At 47.0% G+C, this 23,051-nt stretch overlaps 1 protein-coding gene and 1 long non-coding RNA gene across 23 annotated transcripts in view; both read right to left on the bottom strand.

Annotated features, from left to right (window-relative positions):
- The window catches only part of MTSS1 (MTSS I-BAR domain containing 1), a 112,232-nt gene extending 101,352 nt beyond the window's left edge, over positions 1 to 10,880 (bottom strand). For 20 of the 22 annotated variants that reach the window (XM_015856246.3, XM_085539323.1, XM_085539317.1 and 17 more), the window contains exon 1: positions 10,317 to 10,880. In XM_015856246.3, coding sequence (XP_015711732.1) covers positions 10,317 to 10,388 — 72 coding nt within the window. In that variant the 5' untranslated portion in view covers positions 10,389 to 10,880. Of the gene's footprint in view, positions 1 to 9,045; positions 9,630 to 10,316 lie in introns of those variants that run through there. The other 2 variants (XM_085539325.1, XM_085539330.1) reach the window with 1 other exon arrangement.
- Positions 10,881 to 15,368: 4,488 nt separating this feature from the next.
- The window catches only part of LOC107310531 (uncharacterized), a 41,723-nt gene continuing 34,040 nt past the window's right edge, over positions 15,369 to 23,051 (bottom strand). Inside the window, exon 3 of the long non-coding RNA XR_014943293.1 lies at positions 15,369 to 17,736. This is a non-coding gene — a long non-coding RNA (uncharacterized LOC107310531). The remainder of the gene's footprint in view (positions 17,737 to 23,051) is intronic.

Raw genomic sequence — 23,051 nt, 5'->3', positions numbered from 1 at the left:
TGGGGAGCAATGCTTGCTGGGACAAACCACAACACAGTAGTTCAGTAATTCTTTGAAGCCCATGCAGGCCTTCGGTACCCTAAGAGCAGCTCCTTCGACATAATCTCTCCATGTGCCTTCTCCGTTCCATCCTCGTTTGGAATTACAGCTCTTGCTTTCATCAAAGCTCCCATCAGGAGAAATGCAGTAGTGGTAGAAACCACATACCAAACAGCCACGAAACTTAATCTTCAATTCAATGCTTATTACTTTCTCAATTTAAACACTAAGAAGCAATAGGAAGACTTCACTGTCTGTCTATTTAGACCTTTTGTACTGTGAAGCCAATTCTGGAAGAGTATTAAAACAGTATTTTTAAATGCTGCGTTTCCTGCAGCTCCTTTTGCAATTTCTGATTTCAACCTGTGGATAAAGGAAATCAATTTTCCCCCTTGAACATGAGGCTCAGGTGTTGGCAGTACCCATAGGAGCAGCAGGAAGCCTTTCCTCACAGTCCATCTCAGAGCTGTAAGCATCTGGGTCACAAATCTTCGTTTTAGCTCCTCACAGGTTAAAATAGAAACCTGTTACAATCCATGTTCATTTAAATAGTCTTCTTGAAACCATTAATGGCTTGATTCAGGGCCTATCCCCGCAAAATACACTTGTGCCTAACTGGCTTTTCTTCAGCTCTCTCAGATCCAAAGCTCTTGCACCATAACGCTTTTGTCCAAGGCATGAAAACCCCCCAGCCCCTGCACACACCCTACCTTCAGCTTGAGGCTGTCACTGGTAAGCCATAACATCCCATTATCGCATCTTATTGCTTAATGAGTCGGTTTACAAGTGATTAGTCACCTGATGCCAGGGCCCAGCCACGCTCCAGCTGATCTCCACCAGGCAGGGCACTGCCCTTCTGCCTCCAGGCTGACAAACAAGATGGTGTCTTATGCCTGTCAGCTACTTGACCAGTCCCCAGTTAGGGACGTGGAATAGCTTTCCCTTGGGGATGTGCACAACTAGTATGGAGAGGTACTAGGCTAAGGTGGGAAGCACCCACAACTGGACACCAACACCCTGATATACCAAGCCCCAATGGCCTCACTGCACTGAGAAGCTTGTAGCAGGAGTGAAGAACCCCCAGTACAGACACCTTCGACAAAGACATCTCTACAGGACCTTTTACTCAAGTTTTTCTCTTCCTTTCAAGCCAGCAGTCCTCCTACAGGAGAATTCCAGAAGAGAAGATCAGGGATTTCTCAACACAGCAAGAACAGGCTTGCAGCAAAGCATCCAATTTTACTGAAATTGTTATCAATTACATCTAATGACAAACAAAAGGACCCAGATTGTTGTTTTTATTTAAGATTACATCTTGGTTATCAGCGGTCTTGACAGTAAAAATCCATTCTGTCACACCTTTTGCCAGCAAGTTACAACATCTCTCCTTTTCTCCTTTAATAAGTTATTTCCATGCACTCTGGATCCTGAAGACAAGATGCACCTCGTCATTCAATAAACCCTTGACTGTGTGTTCTTTTAACCGCTTTCATTTATCAGAAAGGCTTTTCAACCATATTATCAGCTCTTGCTGGGATGCTGACTACAAAGGCAACAGAAACAGTTCAGTATCTTGTTCACAGCAACAACTCATCTCAACTTTCAGGGTGCGGGGAGAGAGACAGAGCTGTTGTACAGTACGGCAAATTGAGAATCTAATTTTGGCTGTTCCAGCTAAAAAGGTAGGAGAGAAAGGGAACTGGCGGGCAATGCCCTGGTTTTATCTCACAGGTTATCAAAGCAAGAGCTGTGTGCCTTCCAGAAGAGTACAGAACGACTCTCTGCAGACTTCAATAAGGAGGACAAGAAAGCACTGATCAAACTACAAGAGTCTGGCCTTCTCCACCTCAATATAATAATTCAGCCACGACCTGCCAGGAGGCTGAGTCCCAAACACACAGCGCTGTTACCCAGCTTCATACCCCAGTAACACATCCAGATGCCACACGTCTACCTCTGGAACAAAAGCTCCAACTTTGCTATTGCACCAGATCTCCCAGCCTCCAAAGTAAACGATGCCTAGAGCGAGGGATTTACTATATAGTTTTATCAGATATCAGAATTGCAAGAATTACTACAGATGTTTCACATCAGTGTTACTCACTACACTACCTTCAAGTAACAGAGAGAGATGTTAGTGTGCTAGATAGCACGCAGTCACAGATGTTATGTTCAAAATATGGCCTGCATAATTAAGCATGGTTTGCACATAGGAGCTATCATTTGTCCAGGGATCCTTCAACATGAAAAACAGGAAAAACTGGAGTGGAAAGGTGCAGGAAAACAATGACAATCTGAAAAAAGGCTTTTGGCCACAGATGTCTCGACATGTAGAAAGATGCAGCGGCTGACAATCAGCTTCCCATCCATAGAACATCTGGCACTGGAAGCTTTCCCTCTCTTCTGAAAGAATTAATAGTCATCCGTAGAAGAGGCAGCTTGGACAAGCACGAGTGCAAAGGTTACAAAGCATTACCCAGTGCTACCGCATTTCTTTGCACAACTCACACGTCCAGCCAAGTCAGACAGATAAGACTGCATAGTCTAATAAATTCCAGAAGCTCTTGCACGAAGCAGGTGAGATGAGACTTAACAGCACCTCACATGAAGTTCTCAACGACTCTTTCCCATGAAAGAAGTCAAAAAAAAAGGGGCGCTACAAGTCTGGGAAGTCCCTTCCGTCTTTCTAAGCTGAAGACATTGCCACACACAGGAGAAATTCTAGCAGCAAGGGAAGCTCTTGATGTGCGCAGAGCGCTGCTGGGCCAGGAATGGAATGTCAGCAACAGCAGATGGCATGAACTTCACAGATTTCATAACGCAAGGCAAACAAGTGCATTACTGACTGGAGGAAGGGAGGATACAGGTACAAACGTGGTGTCTGAGAGGTTATAGCACATGCAAGTGAAAGTAAAAGCATGTCAAAGATCAGATTACAATCATTTAACCTGTAACTACCCTCCAGGAACTGAAAGCAGGGACAATTAAAATAAAAGTCTTGTCTCCGTGCCTCCATTTCCATTATCTCTGCCACTTGTTCAGGGAACTCAAGTCAGGTACAACTATTGCTAGAGCTCTAGAGCCTTTAATTTGTATTACGACAAAACCTGCACCCCAGCAGCCCATATTTAAATGGACACCATTGCCCGTGGTTTGACTTTGCTCTGGAGCACTGTGAGGACCCCTGCAAACTCATCCCCCCAGACTGCAGCATCACATCCTGGCTCACTTCTTGTGTGCTCCTTCACTATGTCTATAAGGACCACAACAAATTCAGTCCACCTGCAGCCACTTGCACAGTTTGTAAGATGAAGAAACCCAGCTCCAAAGCAAACACATCGGAGTTTAAATCCAAGTTAGACTGGATTTAAATAGAATAGAGTTATTAGCAAATAAAAACGTTATACTCACAGTGAGAAAATATATCATACATAAACATATGGTCTCTCCCTCTCTAAACACAGGAAGTTATTCACAAGAGCAGGGAAAAAACAACCAAACAGCCACAGCTTCTAGAGAAGAACCTTTTATCCCATGCTGCATTAAGAAAGCCAGGCATCAAGTAGTCTTCCAGAGGAAGCATTTAGTTCCACGCTCTCCCCTGCAGGTCTGAACAAGTTTGTGAGCCTGAATAGCAGATCTCTCCTCGGAGACTCATCAATACTGCCTTTCATCCACTGAATCATTACGCAGCCACTGTGCATACTGGGCAGCTATTTTCTAACCCCACAATATTTCAGCTGGTAAAAAACTAAGGTAATTAAAACATCAAGAGGCATTAAGTTAATGCCTACATAGGACAATCTCACAGCAGAGCCAACAGCCCTGCGCTGGTAACACCATCATGGATGGGCTTTTATCACCTCTTCTCAACTCACCCATGGAGCAGGAGAAACCCTCATTTCTGGGCACACACTGCTCAGTCTCAGCACAATGGCCATCACACCAGCAATGAAAACAATCTCCAGGACCTAAGAAGCATCAGTTCTCTGGCAACAGATACTGATATGCATCTGAACTGAGTGAACCTTTTTATACCATGAACTGGATTTCTCTAGGTACACGCTTGTTGCTAGCACTGTGCACATCAACAGAATCGGAGTTCACAGATTTGTTCCTGCAAGAGAACTCCTTAAAACATCCAAGGCGATTTCCTAAATGCTGTTTGTGCACCTGTGTTCACTGACTAGAACTGCAAGAAAACACAGAGCTCATGAAGAGCTTCACTAGACATCACCAGATTCTTCGCTGTCTATTTCTATCCCTGTGGGTAAGATGCTCCAGTCATACCTCGCCACTAAGAAACAGACAGCTCTTAATTTCAGTTACAGAAGAATTCAACTTGTGTTGAGAGCTGATCACTCATTTGTAGAAGTCATCTGTTCTGCCTGCAAACACTGGGCTATCACGGGGGAAACAGCAGCAACGAAGATAAATGGTGTGTGTGGTGCAGATGTGCGCAGCAATATGTGTTACACACAAGAAGCTTATGAAAACATCCCCTCAACTCGGGGCTCCACATGCACTCAATTGCTTCTTGTCCTAAGGGAAAGGAGCAGCAGTCATGGAACCTGCAGCCTTCCTGTGAAATGGAAGCCATTCTTTGGGAGCTAAATCACACGCTTCCAGAGCACTTTGAAGATGAGAACTGCCATGGTCTAACCACAAGGCTACCAGACATTTTGTCTCCTGTCCTTGCAAACATCTCAGCAGTCAGGCAACCTCACAGCTCAGCAGGAAGAACTCAATTACCGTCCTTAAAGGTCAGCAGAGATAGCAGTGAATGGGGCAGCACTCAGCACCCTACAGCACCAAGGCAAACATCATTTGGAGCTGGAAAACCAACACTTGAAGAGACAAATGCCCCCCAGCACCCACCCACCTTCATGTGCTCTGAAGCCGACCAACACTCTTCTTCAGCTACAGATCCCACCCTGCTCTCCAATTACCAACCATTTGGTAATGGTTGGACTAGAAGATCTTCTAGGTCTTTTCCAACCTTGATAATTCTGCGATTCTGTGCTCTCTGTCACTGAGCACCTTCTGCCCATCTTCAAGGTTACACATGCGTAGACCGTGAAAGCCAAAGATGTATCTCAGAAGCTAACGAGCAGAATATGCTAATTACAGGTTCACAGAAACACTCTGCCAACTGCACCAACTTCTATACCTTGAAAAACACAGCGCAGAAAAATGGAAGGAAGGTAGTGTACTTTTTTTACAATGCAACACGCATGAAACTGAGGAAGGAGGCAGCAAACTCTCCCAGCTCTCACCTTTGGTTATGTATTAACCAGTGCTGAGTCTGTAATTATACACTTCTTGTTCTCCAACATTTGTTCTGTCAATTGCGTTTCACGCAGCACTGCACAAGTCCTTCCATGCTTCCAGCATGGCAACCTCTATCACACAACCCTTGGCATGTCAACAGCTCCAAAAGTACTACTTCTAAAAGACACTAAAAATCCCTGCCCTCAGTATGCCCCAGAACCAGCCCACGTCGGACACGTTCACGTAGCGAATGCTTGGCAGCAGTACGAATTGTTAGCACTCACACAGGCAGACCAAGAATGTGTCCCTAACAATAATAAATGCTTTGCAAGTATGTTCCCAGCTATGCCACGCTGTCTGAGCCCCAGCCTTGGAGCAGGCGTGCAGCAGCACTGTCCTGCAGCAGCATTCTAACAGCCATCCCTCCACACCACTGCCTCCCCCCATAGAAATGTCTACAGAAAGGAGCTGCAGCTGCTGCAGAATGGTGAGGAAGACAGCGGGGCAGGAAATCGGTGTGAATGGTACAAAATCAGCGTGACGGGCTCGGGACAATGTGCCGTGCTGGTGGAACCTCTAAGAACAAGAAAATGGGAGGAAAAAGCTGGAGCTGCGTAGAAGGGAAATTAACTCACATCACGAAAGAGAGACATCCATTTTCTTAGTTTGGAATAGAATTAAGCTGCTCTAAAGTGCCAGGGATGTGCCATTGCCACAAAGCACATGTGGCAGATGTAGAACAGAGCCACCTGCACATGGCACATACCATCCCCAACAGCTGGACTGAAACCAGACCTTAAAGGCATTGAACTGAACATTCCTCAGCTCCGCACAGAGACCGGGCTTCAAACACAGCACAGCTGCAGCGCTGTCAAATCACTCCGCATCAATGGCAGCAGCTTTGCGACCCCCCATACACACAGGCTGCCCCTCGGACTGACATGGATGCAGAGGGCCCACAGCTGCACTTGTCACAGGCCTCAGCCCTTCTATCTGCTCCAGCAAATATTTATTGACTCGGTTTATACTATTGATGTGAGCAGCACAACGCCATCCATCCCTCACAAGCAAATCATGCCTACTTAACAAATGGTTCTTAATCCTCGACGTGACCACCCCCGGCTCCATCTTCCACAAAAAGCAAGATTAAAATGCTGCTTCTCACCAGTCGCATCCTAATCGCAGATAAGAGGCTGCAAAAAAAAACAACCACACATAAATATTTCTCATGCCCATATGCTCACTTCTTTCTCCTCTAGTGGAAAACAAGGGCAGGAGCTTTGGCTGAAGGCAAAGGGATGCTGCCTTCCCATGCCAGAGTTCCACTGAGGGTGGGTCACTTCCTCTACAGCATTAAAGTAGAAGTTGCTGCCTAAAGCAAAATGCTGTTTTCATTCAGGTTGCAGCTTAGAGATCACAACTAAGACACATACACTCGAAAAAAAGATATCTGAAATGCTCTAAAATCTTACTATTCCTCTGGAACCTTCTTGTTTTGTTCACAGTTTACAGTTCTCCTCACAGCTGCACTCCCAGCACACACGGGGAGGTGTCTGGGCCTCACCAGAACCACAGAACTCAGTACACTCTCCCTCTCAATATAACTGAAGTGATGGACAATCAGTATCAGTCCATCCTTGCCCCCCATGCCCACCCCGTGGTGCTGGGCAATGCAAGCCCTGCCTACCATAACACCTGCTGGCAACAGAGAGATGACAAACGAAGAACATGTGAAAGGAAAAGAAACATCAAGCAGTAGGCCATAAACACTGCTGATTTCAGTCTTTTCTTGTTCTCCTTTTCCCATTAAGAGAGAGCACTGTGATTAAAAGAAACATAACATTAGGACTCATAACGAAAAGCAGAATTAAAGAGAACGGCTCTCTGCACGAGAAGACAACACCTTTTGAAGCCCCAAACACAACAGGCCCTCCCAGAAATTATCTGCAGAGATTTGCTTTGCGATACAAGAAATATTGAGATTAGCTGCACATTACGCCGCCTCATTTCTCAGCTGCCAGAAATGAGTTACAAACCATTCAGATCAAATGGTCTCTTCCCACGGGGAGCCCCAGAAAGTATGTTGTGCTCAAAGAGAAACGGCACAGCACTTGAATGCTGCACACAGAACTGCTCCTCTGAGGGGACACGCGGGCTTTATTTTCTCTTTTATAAACTTCCATCACTTTGAAAGAGATCATACATAACAGCATGACAAAGTCCAAGCGCCACATACTCAGTGTTGCAACACGGGACACGCCAAGGCTGGGAAAATGGACAAAAAACTTAGGGGTGGGATGGGCAGGATTTTCCCATTTTAGTATTCTTTCATCTGACCTTGAAACGCAAGAACCCAGTTCTCAAACACAATGGCTGAGTACAATTCCCACTGTAGACCTTCTACAACCCACTCCATTACCACATATAATACCCAACAAATATGACCCTCATTTTGTATGTAAAACGTGGACTCCCTGTGTTACAATACTGAAGCTGCAGACATTAGGTTAGATAGGATGGAGCCGGGGCAGCCTGAGCTGGTGGGGGCAACAAGCCCATGGCAGAGGTTGGAGCTGGTGGGCTCTGAGACACCTTCCAACCCATCCTATGGGCATTAAAATGCCACATGAGATGTTTATAGTATTTGTTATACTTGTTTTATTCGTTCCGTTTATTTGTTCCGTTTAACTTAATATTACTACCACACCACTCAGGATTACACTTCCCGTTCCTGTAAACCTCGCTGACATCAGGGAGAGCTGGGAATTAACCCCGTGCACACCTGATGGAGCTCACTCACTATCAGTGTGAATCACACAGAATCACAGAATGACCCGGGTTGGAAGGGACCTCAAGGATCATGTAGTTCCAACCCCCCTGCCTGGCAGGGCCACCAAACATACACCTTTACTAGATCAGGTTGCCCAGGGCCCCGTCCAACGTGGTCTTGAACACCTCCAAGGACGGGGCATCCACAACCTCCCTGGGCAGCCTGTTCCAGGGCCTAACCACTCTCCTAGTGAAGAACTTCCCCCTGACATCCAACCTAAATCTTCCCTCTTTTAACTTAAAACCATTTCCCCTGAACAAAGGCAAAAACCCAGAGTCAGTCCATCGGCCCCACGTGCTCATCACCTCGGTGCAAGCCCCGCTCTGCAGCCACTGGCACAACTTCAGAGCGCTCTCAGCGCGGTGGTGATTAACCCCGCCGTCTTCACAGCGAAGATGAAGGCAGAGCAATACACACGATAACAAGAACCTGCACATTATTTAGTTAAGAAAAGGCGGATGCTGCAGCAAATCCCTCAGCACTGCAGGGCATTTGGGGCCTTGATCTCTGCCTATAAAGAGCAATAGGCACAGATAGTGCATAGATAGTGCGTGGGCAGACCCCCACGCAACAACTCCAAGGCTCTGCCAGCAGCCTTCCCACACAGCCCGACTGCATGAAGCAGCACTTCACATGCTAATTCCCACTTTACTACTGCGAGGTTCTGCTTTGCTGTCAAAAATAGATGCTATTTTTGCTATCACCATCACGATTCTCTGCACAGTTCACACTGAGCCCTGCAGCTCCTCACCCAGTTGAAGCACAGGTACAAACCGTTTGCTCGACCCAGCTTCTCTAAGCGCACCAACCACCCCACTAGGATTTTCCCAACCCTCCCTCCTCAGTAACTCCCAGTTCACCAAACAGGTTCCACTGCTACGGCGGATTAGAAGCAAAATTCACACCTGTGCCCATCTCCATACAGCTCCTGTCAACACGCTTCCCAGAAGCAGCTCTCATTCCCATGCACGCAAGTAACAGTGCATGCAGAAAACAAACCGACACAGCCAATGCCTGTTTGCTTCAGAGCGTGAAAAACCCAAGTGGAAAGTAGGGAGAGAACACCGCGCCTCAGGCCGGAGGTCGGAACACACAGCTCCCACGTCCCCTGCAGAGCCCACCCCAGCACAGCCCGCATTTGTGACTGTCCCCATCCCAGGGTGGGGTTTGCGGATTGCCGTCCAAGCGGAGCTGCCATGGAGCAGCAGGGCGGCACAACTGCTGCATTGTCTTGTCACACGCACGCACACCTCCTCCTCCTCCGCCCCGCAATTCAGCAGCTCCCTACGAGCCACGCGTTCATGAACCAGCTCCAGGATCTGCTCCGAGGAAAGCCCGCATCAACACATGCCAAAAAGCACAAGCAGCTTCTCCCCTGAAATACATTGCAAGCCATTCACCCGTGCCAAGGCTCCGTCACGGAGCAGCCCTCGCCTAGCAGTGGGGTAAGGATGCCCTGCACCCATTCAAGCACTATCCCTCTGGTTCTGCACATCTCGTGTCCTTTGCAGACGGGCCTGGAGGCGAACAAGCAGCCCGCCCTTGTCTGGGGGAACGCTGCAATATTCTGCAGTACGGGGTTTGCTGCCACGCTATTCACATCCAGCAGCAAAAGGCAGAAGGGAACCCTGCACAAATGCCAGCCGTCAATTCGGAGCCGTTCACCCAGGGACCCTTCGGTGGCAATGTCTGCGTACGGCTGGGGGGGCCGAGAGAGCAGCCGTCAGCCCCCGTGTGCGTGCACGGGGAGTTGGATATAGGTGCTCTGTGTGGTCCCCTCCAGCACGAGCCACGCTCCGATTGCCGTCAATAACAGCACGGCGGACACCGAGAGGCGTTAAAGCCACGGGAACTTGGGAGCATCTCCGGGCTGAGGATCCCTTACATTGCGCTGATGGGAATCCCTCCGTGCCCTCCCAGCCCCACCCAGCGCTGGCAACCCGCCTCGCTGCCTTCATTCTGGGGGCGACAGCACCACAAATAACATGAGAAAGAACGAAAAGAAGCTGCAGGAGGGAAAGAGAAAAACACATAGAAGGGAAAAAAAACCTAAAACTGACATGTTCGGCAAATGCTGCCGATAAACAGCGGGATGGAGGAGGCAGGAGCCCGAGCCCCGCGCAGCTCCCCGCTGCCGTGCGCTTCCCCGGGGCTCACCTGGCAGCCCGGCCCTTACCTTCATGTCGCTGATGATGGTCTGGAAGAGCCCCCCGAGCGCGCTACATTCCTTCTCGATCACCGCCTCCATTTTCCTCGCCCGGCAGACGGGAGGACGCGCCCGGTGCTGCGGCTCCGCTGCTGGGCTACGGAGAAACCAGAGCCCGCTCCCACCTCACCGCCACACACGGGGACAACGGGCAAAAAAAACCTCAGCTCCTCTCCGCCTCAAAACGGTACCTCTACAATGTAAAGGTAATGGGAGGAAAAAGGAAAAAATAAAGAAAAAAAGCAGGACGGAGCGCGGAAGGCGCTACACGCAGCGCACGGCCCCGCTGTGTTGCTCCGTGCGGCCCCGCTCCGCGCTGCCCTCCCGCCCCGGGGCAGCACCGCAGCCCATCGCTGTGCGACCGGAGGAGGCGCCCGGAAGGATAAAAAGCACCGATGTATCGGTTATGGATGGGAAGGACGGCACGGCGTGCTGCGCCCCACAGCCCGCAGCGCAGCACGGGGACAACGCTGCACCCAGAGCCGCTGCAGCCCCAGCCGCTGCCCGCCCGCTCCACAGCGCCCGCCCGGATCCGCCCGACCCTCCTCCTCCTCCTGCTCCGCTCCGCAGCCCGACCCCGCCCCGCTGCGTCACAGCTCGGAACGACCTGCACGAACCGCGGGTTCGAGTCCCGCTGCCGCCGGGTTGTGCCCCGTGTGACGCGGGCGGCTCCGGCGGGAAGGAGCGGCTTACTGCTGGTACGTGGTGCCAATGCACTAAGTCACGGTGTTGTTAAATGCCAAGCGGGCCTCACACCTCGGCCTACATGGGCAGGATATGACCCATAGGATCATAGCATGGCATAAGGGACACATAAGGAGAGTCCAACTCCTGTCCCTGCGCTGGCCCATCCCAAATGGCAGCTGAACATCCTCAGCGATGGAAATGCTCAGTGCTGCATCTCTAGGTAACAATGAGGTTAAGATTCTCTATAGACACACAGCAGCTCAGGGCCTGCAAACATGGGTGGGTGTGCTTTAATTAATACAACTGGAGGCATAAAATTATATACCTAGAGTCCTGCACCTTGTGAGCTCTGAAATTAATCATACAATCATGGGTTATCCCAAGGTGGAAGGGACCCACAAGAAGCTGTGATGCCCCATCCCTGGAGGCCCTCAGGGCCAGGTGTTGGATGGGGCCCTGCGCTGCCTGGTCTGGTGGGGGGCAGCCCTGCCCACAACAGGGTTTGAGGCTGGGTGGGTTTTGAGGCCCCTTCCGACCCAAGCCATTCTGTGATCCTATGACTGTGATCTTTAGGTGTCTGTGTTATTTTTATCTCTGCATATACATGCAGGTATATGCACAGCCAGTAACGGAGGTGGAAATTTACCACTTTGAGTACTGCAATTAAAAAGATATTAAAACTATTCATCAATTACTATTATTATTACATATTACCTATTTAATCCTTGCCTGAGAGCAACCATCAGGTTTTGCTTCACTTCAGCCTGGATTTAGATAGATGCACGGGACGGATTGCAACCTGTGTGTTAACTTTTAGCAATGATGAAAAACAGCAGACAGAATTTCCAATGCAAAGGGCTGAGAGGCTGCAGAACTCACAGTGCTTATGGGATCGGATGGAGAGAAATCCCCTTCTGTAAAGAAAAGGTTGTTTCTCCAGGAGTGCATTAGTGCTGCAGTTAATAAATCAATGTTGGCTGCTCTGTGCTCAGCAACAAATCTTCATAGAGTGATGAAACAGCAAGCAGGTATGCAAGAGAAAAATGAAGCGAGCATTTCAAGCTTCAATAAATTGTAAGAAGAAAATCTGGCACATGATGTGAGGGAATTATTTTTCCCTTGCAAGCTTGCAAGGGAAAAATTATGACAAGAGCTTTGATAAACCACTGTAACTCAAACTGCTGCCCAGGACATCACTGTAGTGTGGAGAGCAAACCAGTGCAGGGGTCTGTCAGAATGTACTGGCTACAAAGGAACCATCAGGATTTCAGCAGACTGTACCTACACAGGACAAGAAATGAACTGGAGCATCACCAATAGAAGAATTCTATTTCTTCCTTTCATTGTCTTATTGCCTTCATTTCAGATCTTACTTTCATCGTGTGCATATCGCTCAGTGATTGTGTGAGTTTTGTATATTCACATTTCTGTTCACAGCAGAACAGCTGGAAAATAAAGCAGGAGAAGGTGGTTTAAAACCATCAGGATAATGTCTTGATGACTGAAACTTCCCTTCAGCAGTAAAGGAAGATTCAGGCTTTAAACTTTATTCTTCCTTTAGCCACTTTGAACGACAAAATTTTCCACAAGATGGCAATTCAGCTTCAGCCAGCTGTGAGAGGGACCATTTATCATTAGGGACATGAGCCCAAGTGCTTGTTTAAAGTGCGGGTAAGAAGAGGTGTGGTGATGTTGCAGTACGGTCAGGTCACCATCTGTCTTCTTATTCCTGGGATCTGCTTGACTGATTTATAGCAAATCACTTCCGGCAAGCATTATTTGCAAAACTTCATTACGGTCAAAGGCTGTTTCTGTACTCGGGAGCCCTTGTTATAGGGGATGGTTTCATTTCCAAGTGATGACATTCTGTACAATATCCTGTTGCATGGGCAAACGCCAGCACCGCTTCTTGACAGTGGAAAAGCTGAGTTCCTCCTTTCTGGCAACCCCCAGCAGATGTCAACCTTAAAATCTATTAACAGCACAGGAACATTTAAGTCCTGTTCTTACAAAGATTTAAGCCCACTTGTTCTTAAACGTGAGCAGCCCTGTAGAAAACTAGATTACACATGCGCTTCAGCGTTATCAGATTGAAGTCGTAGAACAACAATCACAAAAGGTTCTTAATCACCTTTAAATTACAGTGTTCCTAATTTAGCTAATGTCATTCCCCAAGGAAAAATTGCCTCATCTTGCATACAATCAAGAAAGAATCAAGGGCTGCTCCTTCAAGTGGTTGACAGTTCAAAAAGAGATAGGATTTAAAAAAAAAAACTGGTTGCTAAAGGCTGAAATACTTAATTGAATTATCTCTCTAAGAAATTAATGCAAATTAATAGTATAATACTCCGTTATTTTTCCACATCATCTTTCGTCCTGAAGCCTTCCTCAAATACGTTCATAAGCTTGAAAAACAAGCGTATACTTTTTGTGTGGAGCAGGTATTCTGTCCCTGTTGGAGGCTTCCTGGTAGTGATTTCTGTTTTGAAGGACGATGGTATTTTTCCTCTTTATCGATTCAGGAAAATGAGCCCAACTGCCTCCACAGGGCTGAGTCCCTGGCATGATTTCCTTCAGCCCTCAGGTGCTCACTGGGTCCCATCCTGTTCTACTTTGTATGAGCAGATTAGGTCCCTTCGTAGTGCCTGCTGCAGTGGAAAAGGAAGATGGCAGGCAACACAGCTAGCAGGATGGGAAAAAGAATTGAGGGAAAATGGAGGAAACCCGGTGGAGTCCATGTGAGCATGCCATCCCTGTGGCATTACAAATAGGCATTAATAAACCCTCCCTATCACAGGTGAGAAATCTGTATCACTCCAAAAAGGGTTTGTTAGTCACTGCTCATACATGTGGCTAAGGAGTTGAGGAGCAGGTGTCCATGATCTCTGGTTTCAAAACATGAGATATAACGTTTTGTTTCTCTAACTTTATTCAGATTATCTTTACATTCCAAATTGTTTTTAAATCATCGAGCAGCAGTAGTGTAGTGTGGGTACCTCTGCGAGCATTTCTGCTTGCTGGCAAAATAGCAGCTGCTATTGCTTTGCCCGGATTGATTTGCACAGAACAGCTCCATCCTACCTACAGGCAACAACTCTGCAGCAAAATATCAATGCAGGCTCATTTTCAGCTGTGAGCTTTTCACCGGGGAAAAAAAAAAACATCCCACAAAAAAAAACCAGAATGTTTTCAGTGTCCAACATGGGATGTAGTTCATCCAGAGCACAGTGGGGATGAGACACTTATTTCTGAAGGACTAACATCAGTCTTCTTCTCTCCTCCCCAACAAATAGGAAAAAACAGACCGTGCCACAACTGTCTCTGGGTGTTTCGATTAAATGTCCTCAGTGCGCTCACGAAGACGAGCAATGAGTTATATATATATATATATATATGTTTATATTAAGCACACTGAAGAAATCAGGCCTATAATAGGTGTCATTTTTTTGCAGTTTGTCTGCCTTTCTTCTTAGCAGCATCAGCTTTGACTTCAGTAGAACGGTGTAGAAATGCCAAAGTCACCTGCTGTATTGTACCTCCTGCATCTGCATTAGCCCACACCTTTGTCAGCCATTCCCCCTTATGCTTTAGCCTTTAGACTGGATATCAAATGTGGCTTAGAGAGATATTTGTGGCTTGAAACACAGCAAGCCACGTGTTTCAGTAGGTCAGTATTCCTGAACTCTCTGCTGTCCGTGTTTATCGGTGCTCACAGCACGCTGAACCACCTCGGGACGTGGTCATATGAAACGTTATGCAACACTTTCTCCTATAAAGGAGAACTATTATTTTGCCAGTCCATAAATCCAGCTTTGCAAACAAGCATTACATTCACAAAGAAATGCTTCTGAAAGAAAAAGAAATGACCAACCCAACAGAACACGTTTTAGTGGGCAGGCTGCCAGCTCCACAAAACTATCCAATCTTTTCTTTTCCTTCCTATTTAGCTGTGCCTATTTTTTGAACTTCTGATGGAAACAACTTGAACGTGAATCCTCTTTTACAGAACCAGACACCTGGGATGTCAGTGAAATCTCAAGGTGAATGTTTCCCTATGAGTCCGGTTCTGCTGCATAATCTACAGGCAAAAGCATCTGGGTAGGTAAGATTGGGCTGAGTGCTGCCAGCATTTGCTGTCTTCAAAAAAGAAACAGAGGAATCAGAAACAAGAGGAGCTCTCCCAGTGAAGCAAAGGCAATAGACAACAAGAAAAATCGGCCTACTTACCCAAATAATACATTCAGGCTAGCACGTACTGGAATTTGGGACTGAAACCAAAGAGAACTGACATGAGGACATACTGCGGGGAGGGACGAGAGCAGCAGTGAATGGTACCATTGTGTGACTCCTTTAATTAATTTTTGCAATGAAGCCAAAGCTCTAATTTACCACATCCCAAAAGTAAATAGAAGAGGTTATGACCTTAATTTTGGAGGTGGAGAAGGAAAACCTAATTGTTGAGTAGTCGGCTGTCACTCGTTACTGCAATAGGATGGATACACTTGGTGTGTTACTATGAATAGTCCAGATTCAACAGTCAAAATAGTGGCTGATGGCAGTTTTGTCCTTTCTCCCCTTTGTTTCTTTCCAGGTGTTTGATTAGCAACATTTTGTACCAGTTTTCCCGTGTGTGGTGCAGTGCTCCCCACTCCACCGGGATGTCTGGACCACAAAATAGTTTTTTATTCTGTCTTCTCAGGAGGTAGATGAGAGCAGCTTTGGTGGGCACAAAACACGCAGATGGCAGACGCCCTTCCTTCACCTGGTGTTCTGTCAGCTCTGATTGAGAATATCCAGATTGCAGAGCTGAGAACAGAAAGGGAATGTTTTGGTGCATCACATCTGCAATCTGAAAAGGTGCGGAAGCCATGTCTTTTCTACTAATCAGGGCCACCAATAAGGATTTATTAATAAAATGTGCACTACATAATCTTCAAAAACTGCCTCTGTTCTCGTCAATGAGACTTTGCACAACCATCTCTGTACTGAACCAAACAGCAGCACTGCATCATGAGGGCATTGATGTGAGTGAGGGAAAGAGCTGAGATCTGCATGAGGTCCGGGTTGCTGGTCAGCTGCTGCACCTCTGTGTGTGCCCACCTACAGCCAGCAAGCACTATGGGCTCACTAAAGCACGTGGTTTATACTCCAGGCCTTTGTTCAGTGCCAGTTGGAAGAGGAAGTTACCCAGCATCAGAACATGCAGGATTTAGGCAGAAATATTCCTAGTAAAAAATGCTGTTCTGGTAAGTTCTACTATGGCAGAAACAAAGCGATGATCTGTGTTAGGCTGAGTAGTTCAGACAAAGCATCCTGTATCAGACGGCGTGAATATTATTAGATTAATGCCTGTAATGTGTTAGCTATTACCCAAAATACAAATAAAAGACAGTTCCTGCCCCCCAATACTTGTTAATAGCAGCCCTCTTTCCCCAGCTCTGCAGAGCAGTCCAGAAGTGTGAAGGTTTCTTTTGACGCCCTCCTTTTCTTAGTATTGCCACTCCAAATCCCAGATGACAGGGCACTTCATACACAGTAAGCCCTTGCTGGGAAGGCGGGCTGGTTAGCTGGTGGGCATCACAGTTTAACATTTTAGGTAGGTCAGGAGCACAAAATTAGATGTTGTCTTCTGCCAGGAATCAAGACAAACAGGAAAATTCCCCTAGTGCTTTCAGTAACTGGGAATAAACCTCATGAATGACCTTATGAACTTCTGTCAGTACTGGGACGATACAGATCTTCCATCTTCTGCAGCAGTCAAATCAAGAGGGGTCTGTCATCTGTTTGAAGGACAAAGCATGAGTTGGCGTGAACCCTGTGAAACTGATGACCTGTGCTACCAGGCAGGGTGATCTTGTGGTCTATTCTGACATTGAAAGCCATGGCTGCATGAATCTGTCTCTGAGGAAGACCCAGGGCTTAGCACAAATCTTGAGAGACAGCTGCCAGTCTTAACGATGCTCGGGGATGACGTATAGGGAAAGCACTGATCCTTTCACGATCCGGTCCCAGTGGGCTGAGGCACAGAAGCAGGAAGGAGAAGGTTCACGGTCATCATTGTGATATATGGTCTGTGAATGGTTGGTGGGCTGGCTTCCAAAGCTGTACCTCATTGAGGACAGTACAGTTGTTGGTTGAGGCATAATCTTTCATTAGGCCAATGAAGGTGTTTGGAAAAAGCACACAAATGTTTGAGTGCACAAGCTTGCCTGGAGCCAAACAAACTTAGAAGTGCAGATATTCAAAATGCAAGAATGATATGGGGTAACATTGACTTTGTTCTCCTGTGAGAGAAAGAGAAGTGTGACATTCTTAGAGGAGAGATTCAGCATAAGTTTTGTTTTTAGGGACTTGGTAGCTGGGCACTTGGTTAATATCCAGATCCTTTGGCTTATTGCATCTGAATCCCATGGCAACGCTGATTTCTCAGCTCTGTGGAGCAGTGATCATTGATGGGCATTAGTTCAGCTCTGGTGGCTACAGCATGGGACCCCCTCCCAGTGATGTTGGATGGATGAGAAGGGATTCTGTGCCCTTTGGATGGAAAAGGAGCGCTTGCCTCTGCCAGTGCTGGCCTTCAGCTCTGCAGCCGTCCGTCATCCACGGAGAATCGCTGCATTCTGACCTAGATACTGTCAGCACTGCTGTGGCGCTGGCTCAGTGACAGGCTTCTGTCCCCCTGGTTTCTGCTCTGCCCTACATCCTGCCTCGGAAATTAAAAAGAAAGAAATGAGGGACAAAACATTAAACTCAACAGTACTTTCTTCCAGTGGTCTTTCCTGCTCTCCTTCCCTGCTGTCTCACTGTGTTTCTCTGTATCAGAAGTCCCACCACTTTCCAACGCTGCTGTCCACAGAAGTGTGCCACCTCACCTCACTTCTTGTGTCCCCACCACATGCTTCATAGCAGAGTGTGGGGAAGGTGACGCGTGAGCAAAGGTGGGAGTTGTGGAGTGGAGGCAAGACTGGATCTCTGGTAGCAGCCATTGTATGCAGTCTCATGTTATTGATGGGTAAGCACAGCTGGGTAATGAGAAGGTGTCCGTGTGATCTGATTGTATAGATTCATAGAATCACAGAATTTGGGTTGGAAGAGACCTCAAAGCTCACCCAGCCCTTGCCATGGACTGGCTGCCCACCAGCAGCTCAGGCTGCCCAGGGCCCCATCCAACCTGGTCTTGAGCACCTTCAGGGATGGGATACACACAGCTGCTCTGGGCAGCCTATCTATCTGTACTAGATAGAAATTAATAATTAAACAAACAAACAAGAACATCACCAGTAAAAAAAAACCTGTAATTGCCTCTAAAATTTTACTAGCATCAAACTAGATCAGCAACTCTAACTTTTCTTCTTAAAAACTACCACCTGTGAAAATACATCTGGGAACATCTATCCTTGGTGTCCTGCTGCAGTGATATGGGGGCAATGCAAGCTCCAAAAGCAAACCTTTTCATACTCTGCTCTTTGTGCAGCAGAGTTGGGCCCTAAGGAGGCACAGCCTCACCCAGCAGCTCCAGGAGAGCTGGCAGGGACTCATCCCCTCTGACACACTCTGTCCTTTGCTCCTCCGTGGTGCGGTTGCACAGAGTGAATCACTGGTATTAAAGAGAGATCATTACCTGCAGATATTCTTGCAGATAGTTCAGGTAAGTGAGAAGAAAATGCTGTGAGGCAGAGCAATAAAAAGCATAATTCACTTGACATGGGTTGCAGAGCAAGGTGAACACAGAAGCAATGTGGCTTTATTTGAGATATATAAAAACACAATTTTGAAGCCTAATGATTTCCTAGAATTAAGAAGACTCCAGTAAAGACCAGTGCCTTGAGAGGAGCAAGGGCCTCCTTGAATTGAGAAGGTATCTTTTCTAAAAGAAAGGGGAAGCAGAAGGAAATGAGATCTGACAGCCCTGCCCTATGCTCTTTGGCTGATGCTTTTCTTCTCGAGATTAAGAATAAGTGTTCTGTGCTCCTGTGGACAGAGTGATTGTGACATGGGCTGGATTGGGAAGGCGTCAGCACCATTTCCATCTCATGCCACCGTGGTTTCTTTTTCCTCCCCCCTGCAGCTCTGGCTAAAAGGGGATCATCAGTATATCCGTGGTCTGCAAATGGCTGAACAATGAAGCTCGGTGGGAGTGAGATGTCAGGAAGATATGCAAGAAGGCAGAGCTGGGCTCCCAGATATTCTAGTGGGATTTCAGCCCTCTGAAGGTTTCAAGCTAGTTCTGTGTTTAGGGCAGGGGGCTGAATTCCATTGGAAGTAGACAGACAGCCCTGAAAGCCACTGCCCACCTTTTGGTAGGAATGGCAGCTGACAGAGGGTACAAAGTCCTACCAGTCTGGTGCTGCATCCCATACCTGAGAGCTTCTTCCACTGTCACACAGCTGCATTTTAGGTGAGCTGGAGCAAACTGAGCCAGAATTTGCTCCAAGACAAGCAAGTGGGACCTTTTGTTTCCATCATTCCCCATAAGACCTCTGCAGCTGAGGAGTGAGGGGCTGGATGCCAGAGGATGCTTTGTGAGGAAGAATTTCTTCTCTGAAAGAGTGGTGAGATACTGGAACAGGCTGCCCAAGGAGGAGGTGGAGTCACCATCCCTGGGGGTGTTTATGGGAAGGGTGGATGTAGCACTTAAGGACGTGTTTCAGTGGATAATATTGGTGGTAGGTGGGCAGTTGAACCAAAGGATCTTAGAGGTCTTTTCCAACCTTTATGACTGTATAATTAAGAAGACGTTGATGATTTGACAGCATAGGTAACGTCTATGATAATATCTAATTAGATAATAGATAATATTTCTAATTGATGACAGATCATGTCATAGATATCTATTTTTGGAGCCATGTCCATTATTAGAAGCTTATATATTCCAATGGATTAAATTAGAGTATCTCACTGTAAATGCATGTTTGGTATTGCCCAGAGCACTGCAGTGGCAGCAGTGCAAATAAAAATACAGTAATAAGAGCAGGCAGTGACGTGGTTTGTCTGTCACCTGCCAAGAGTTTCACTTTCAGTTGATTTCAGCAACTTTGCTCTTAAAGGTACTGAGCATTCCAAGTAATAAAGTAAATGCAAAGATGGCAAACAGAGCTTCTGAAATATTTATCAGGGCTATCGCTACAAATACCATCCATTCCTCCATTTCTATTTTCGAATTTGCTTAAATGCAGGTGGATGAAACAATTTTCTGAGGAGCATAATATTGTTCCCTTGCATTACATGCACATCGATGCAATCTGAGATAGTGAGATCAGAAAACAAATAGGAGATAGCCTCCAGATTTTGCTGTTTCTCTCCCACTGTGGCCACTCAGTGGGCTTGTTTTCCATCTTGGACCCATCCCTCCATCCCAGACAAGGAGAGAGTGCCAGGGGATCGGTGGTTTGCAGTGCATGCGTGCCATGCTGTTGTATGGAAGCTGGTTCTGCTCCACGCAGACCATAATCAGCAGGTATGGCTGCTGCAGCATAAACTCTTTGAAACACTATGTCGGCTAGTCTCACTGATGTCCCTATATGGAAGAGCTTTTGGAGCATTGCTGTTTGAAGACATGGGTGGTTACCGATACCTTTGCAGTCTTTGCAATGGCAGAGCCTTGTTCTGCAGGTTGCTCTCTTAGAACTCCAGGATTCTGTGTGCTCTCCGCTGATGCAAGTAGAGAGTCTCCTGCTTACATTGCAGGGAGCAGGAATCATCTGTTGTGATAACTGCATTGTTGTACGTGAAACCTGCATTGACTGGATCGATTCAGTGTCTTTTGCATGCATTGATTTGGAGCAAGCCCCTCTCAGCTAAACTTAATCAGTGAAGATAAAGCTGATCTCTATCAAATTATTTTCAGCAACGGTCAAAGGAGAGAAGAAAAAGAAGAAAAAGGTTTGTTTTCTTTTTCTCAAGTGATAAGAAAATGTCTGCCTTGAGAGACGCTGCAGCTTTTATCTGCAGTTGGGTGCAGGGAGGCAGAGCAGGTGCTTCTCCATTGGCGAGCCCTGCAATGCCTGCATCTACTCCTGCCCCAAAGCTCCGCAGGCGCTCCCCATCCATGTGCTACTGCCAGCTGTCAGAGCAAAATGGCTCAGCAGCACATCTCCCAGGCTGTGCTCCAGCCAAAATTCAATGGGATTACAGCCACAAGCTGCAGACTGCCCCAGGAGCAGGATGCCACCACCAGCTGACCAGGGGGATCTCGTCTCCACAATGGATGGCACTGCTCAGCCTGCTGCAATGTGTTTGCGGTAACATGATGGGAGCACAGGCTCTCCTTGCATGTCTCATGAATGCAGCTCTGCAGATCAATGAGATGCTGCTTTCATGGACAAAAACAGCAGACAGGATTTCCCTCCTTGGACATGGGCCTGGGCCCCTGCTCTCTGAGTCCCTGCTTGAGCAGGGGATGGGCCAGGTGGTCACAGGCTCCCTTCCATCCTAAGCTATTCTGGGATTCTGTGAAAAAAACTCCATTTTGAGGTCACAAAGCCTGAGGATGTAATTAGGAGCTTCTCCCATGAAAGGAGTGGGTGAGGGGGACTTTGATTCTTCTCTCTCCTACATGCCTTTATTTCCTTTTCCTCTCTCTTTCCAGTCCCATGAGGAAAACATTGCTGCCAAAGCAAGACTCCAGGCAGGGATTCTTTGAAGAAAAACTTGGCTTTGGGGAAAACAGGAGTTTCAATAGAGCCTGAATTTCACCTTTGCCAGTTCCAGGCCCATAGGGAGCACTGCCTGCTGGATGCTGACCTTCCCACCACAAGTGCACTTAGCCTGATACTGTCCTGTGAAATTCAGCATTCTTTTGTGATAAGTCACATTCCTCTCTCAGGATAAAGACAAATAAATACCGCCTTCATCATCCTGAGAGCTGGATCAACAGCTTCACGTATCGCTGGGCACTATGACCAAACCTTCATAATTGCAGTGGTAAATGGCTGAAAATCAAACGTTTCTGCAGAGGTTTTTAATGTGAGGGATAATTGGAATATTCCAGCAATCCAGATGTACTTATTTCAGGTGCCCCCTTCCATAAGGTGTTGGCACCATACTGAAATCTAGGGGACTATGACTAGCTATTCCAGTCTTGCTCTGCTGGATTCGTGCTGTGTGTATTTTGGAAACAACGTCTGCTCTGAGCAGCAGATAGAGTGATGCCACAGCCCACAACAGTGAAAAGCTCTTCTTTTTTCCCTCTTGCATTCTCAGTGAAGGCTGTCCTGTGATCTCACTCTTTCTATACTTTATTGACAATGTAGATGCTTTAAAATTGTGATCAAGCAGTGTATTGCCCAACAGTGTCTACAGTGCATTTCACTCTCTACTCTCTTTCCAACAGCAGCCAAGCCCTGAATTGACATTCCAATGACTGAAAAAGCAAAAGCATTTCCTGCTTGTTGAGTATAGCTTTGGGGTTATTGACAATAGACTTTCAGTATCATGTACAGAACCCGCATTTTCTTAAGTGCAGAAAGGTTTCGATGCTACAGCTCTGATTTTCTGTGGTACTTGAACAGCTGAGCCTCTGAAGCTGATGGTCTTTAACTGCTCAGCAAGTGAGACCAGACACAGGGCATTCAAAAATTAAATACTAAGAATGAGCCACCCAGATTTGCGAAGTCATAGAATTATAGAGTCATTAAGGCTGGAAAAGACCACTAAGATCTAGTCCAACCATCAGCCCACATCCAACATGCCCATTGATCATGACCCTCAGTTCTGCATCTCTATGTTTCTTGAACACCTCTAGGGACAGTGGCTCCATCACCTCCCTGCACAGCCTGTTCCAAAGGCTCACCACTCTTTCTGAGAAGAAATGTTTCTTAATATTGGACTTGAAGTCTGAACCTTTACCATTATCCTCACCCCCTCATTCTTTTCCCGTTCCTGCAAGAATTCCTCCTTATTTCCCCACTCTGACTTACACAAACACTTTCACAGCCACTTGCCTCTCTGGCCTCATGGCTGTGCAGATCTGGGGGTGCCTCAGCACCCAGGGATGACTCAGCACTGATAAACAGTTTG

The sequence above is a fragment of the Coturnix japonica genome, chromosome 2, assembly GCF_054131305.1.
Source record: "Coturnix japonica strain WE chromosome 2, WE-NBRP24, whole genome shotgun sequence".
NCBI lineage: Eukaryota > Metazoa > Chordata > Aves > Galliformes > Phasianidae > Coturnix > Coturnix japonica.
This window is presented reverse-complemented; position numbering and strand designations above follow the sequence as displayed.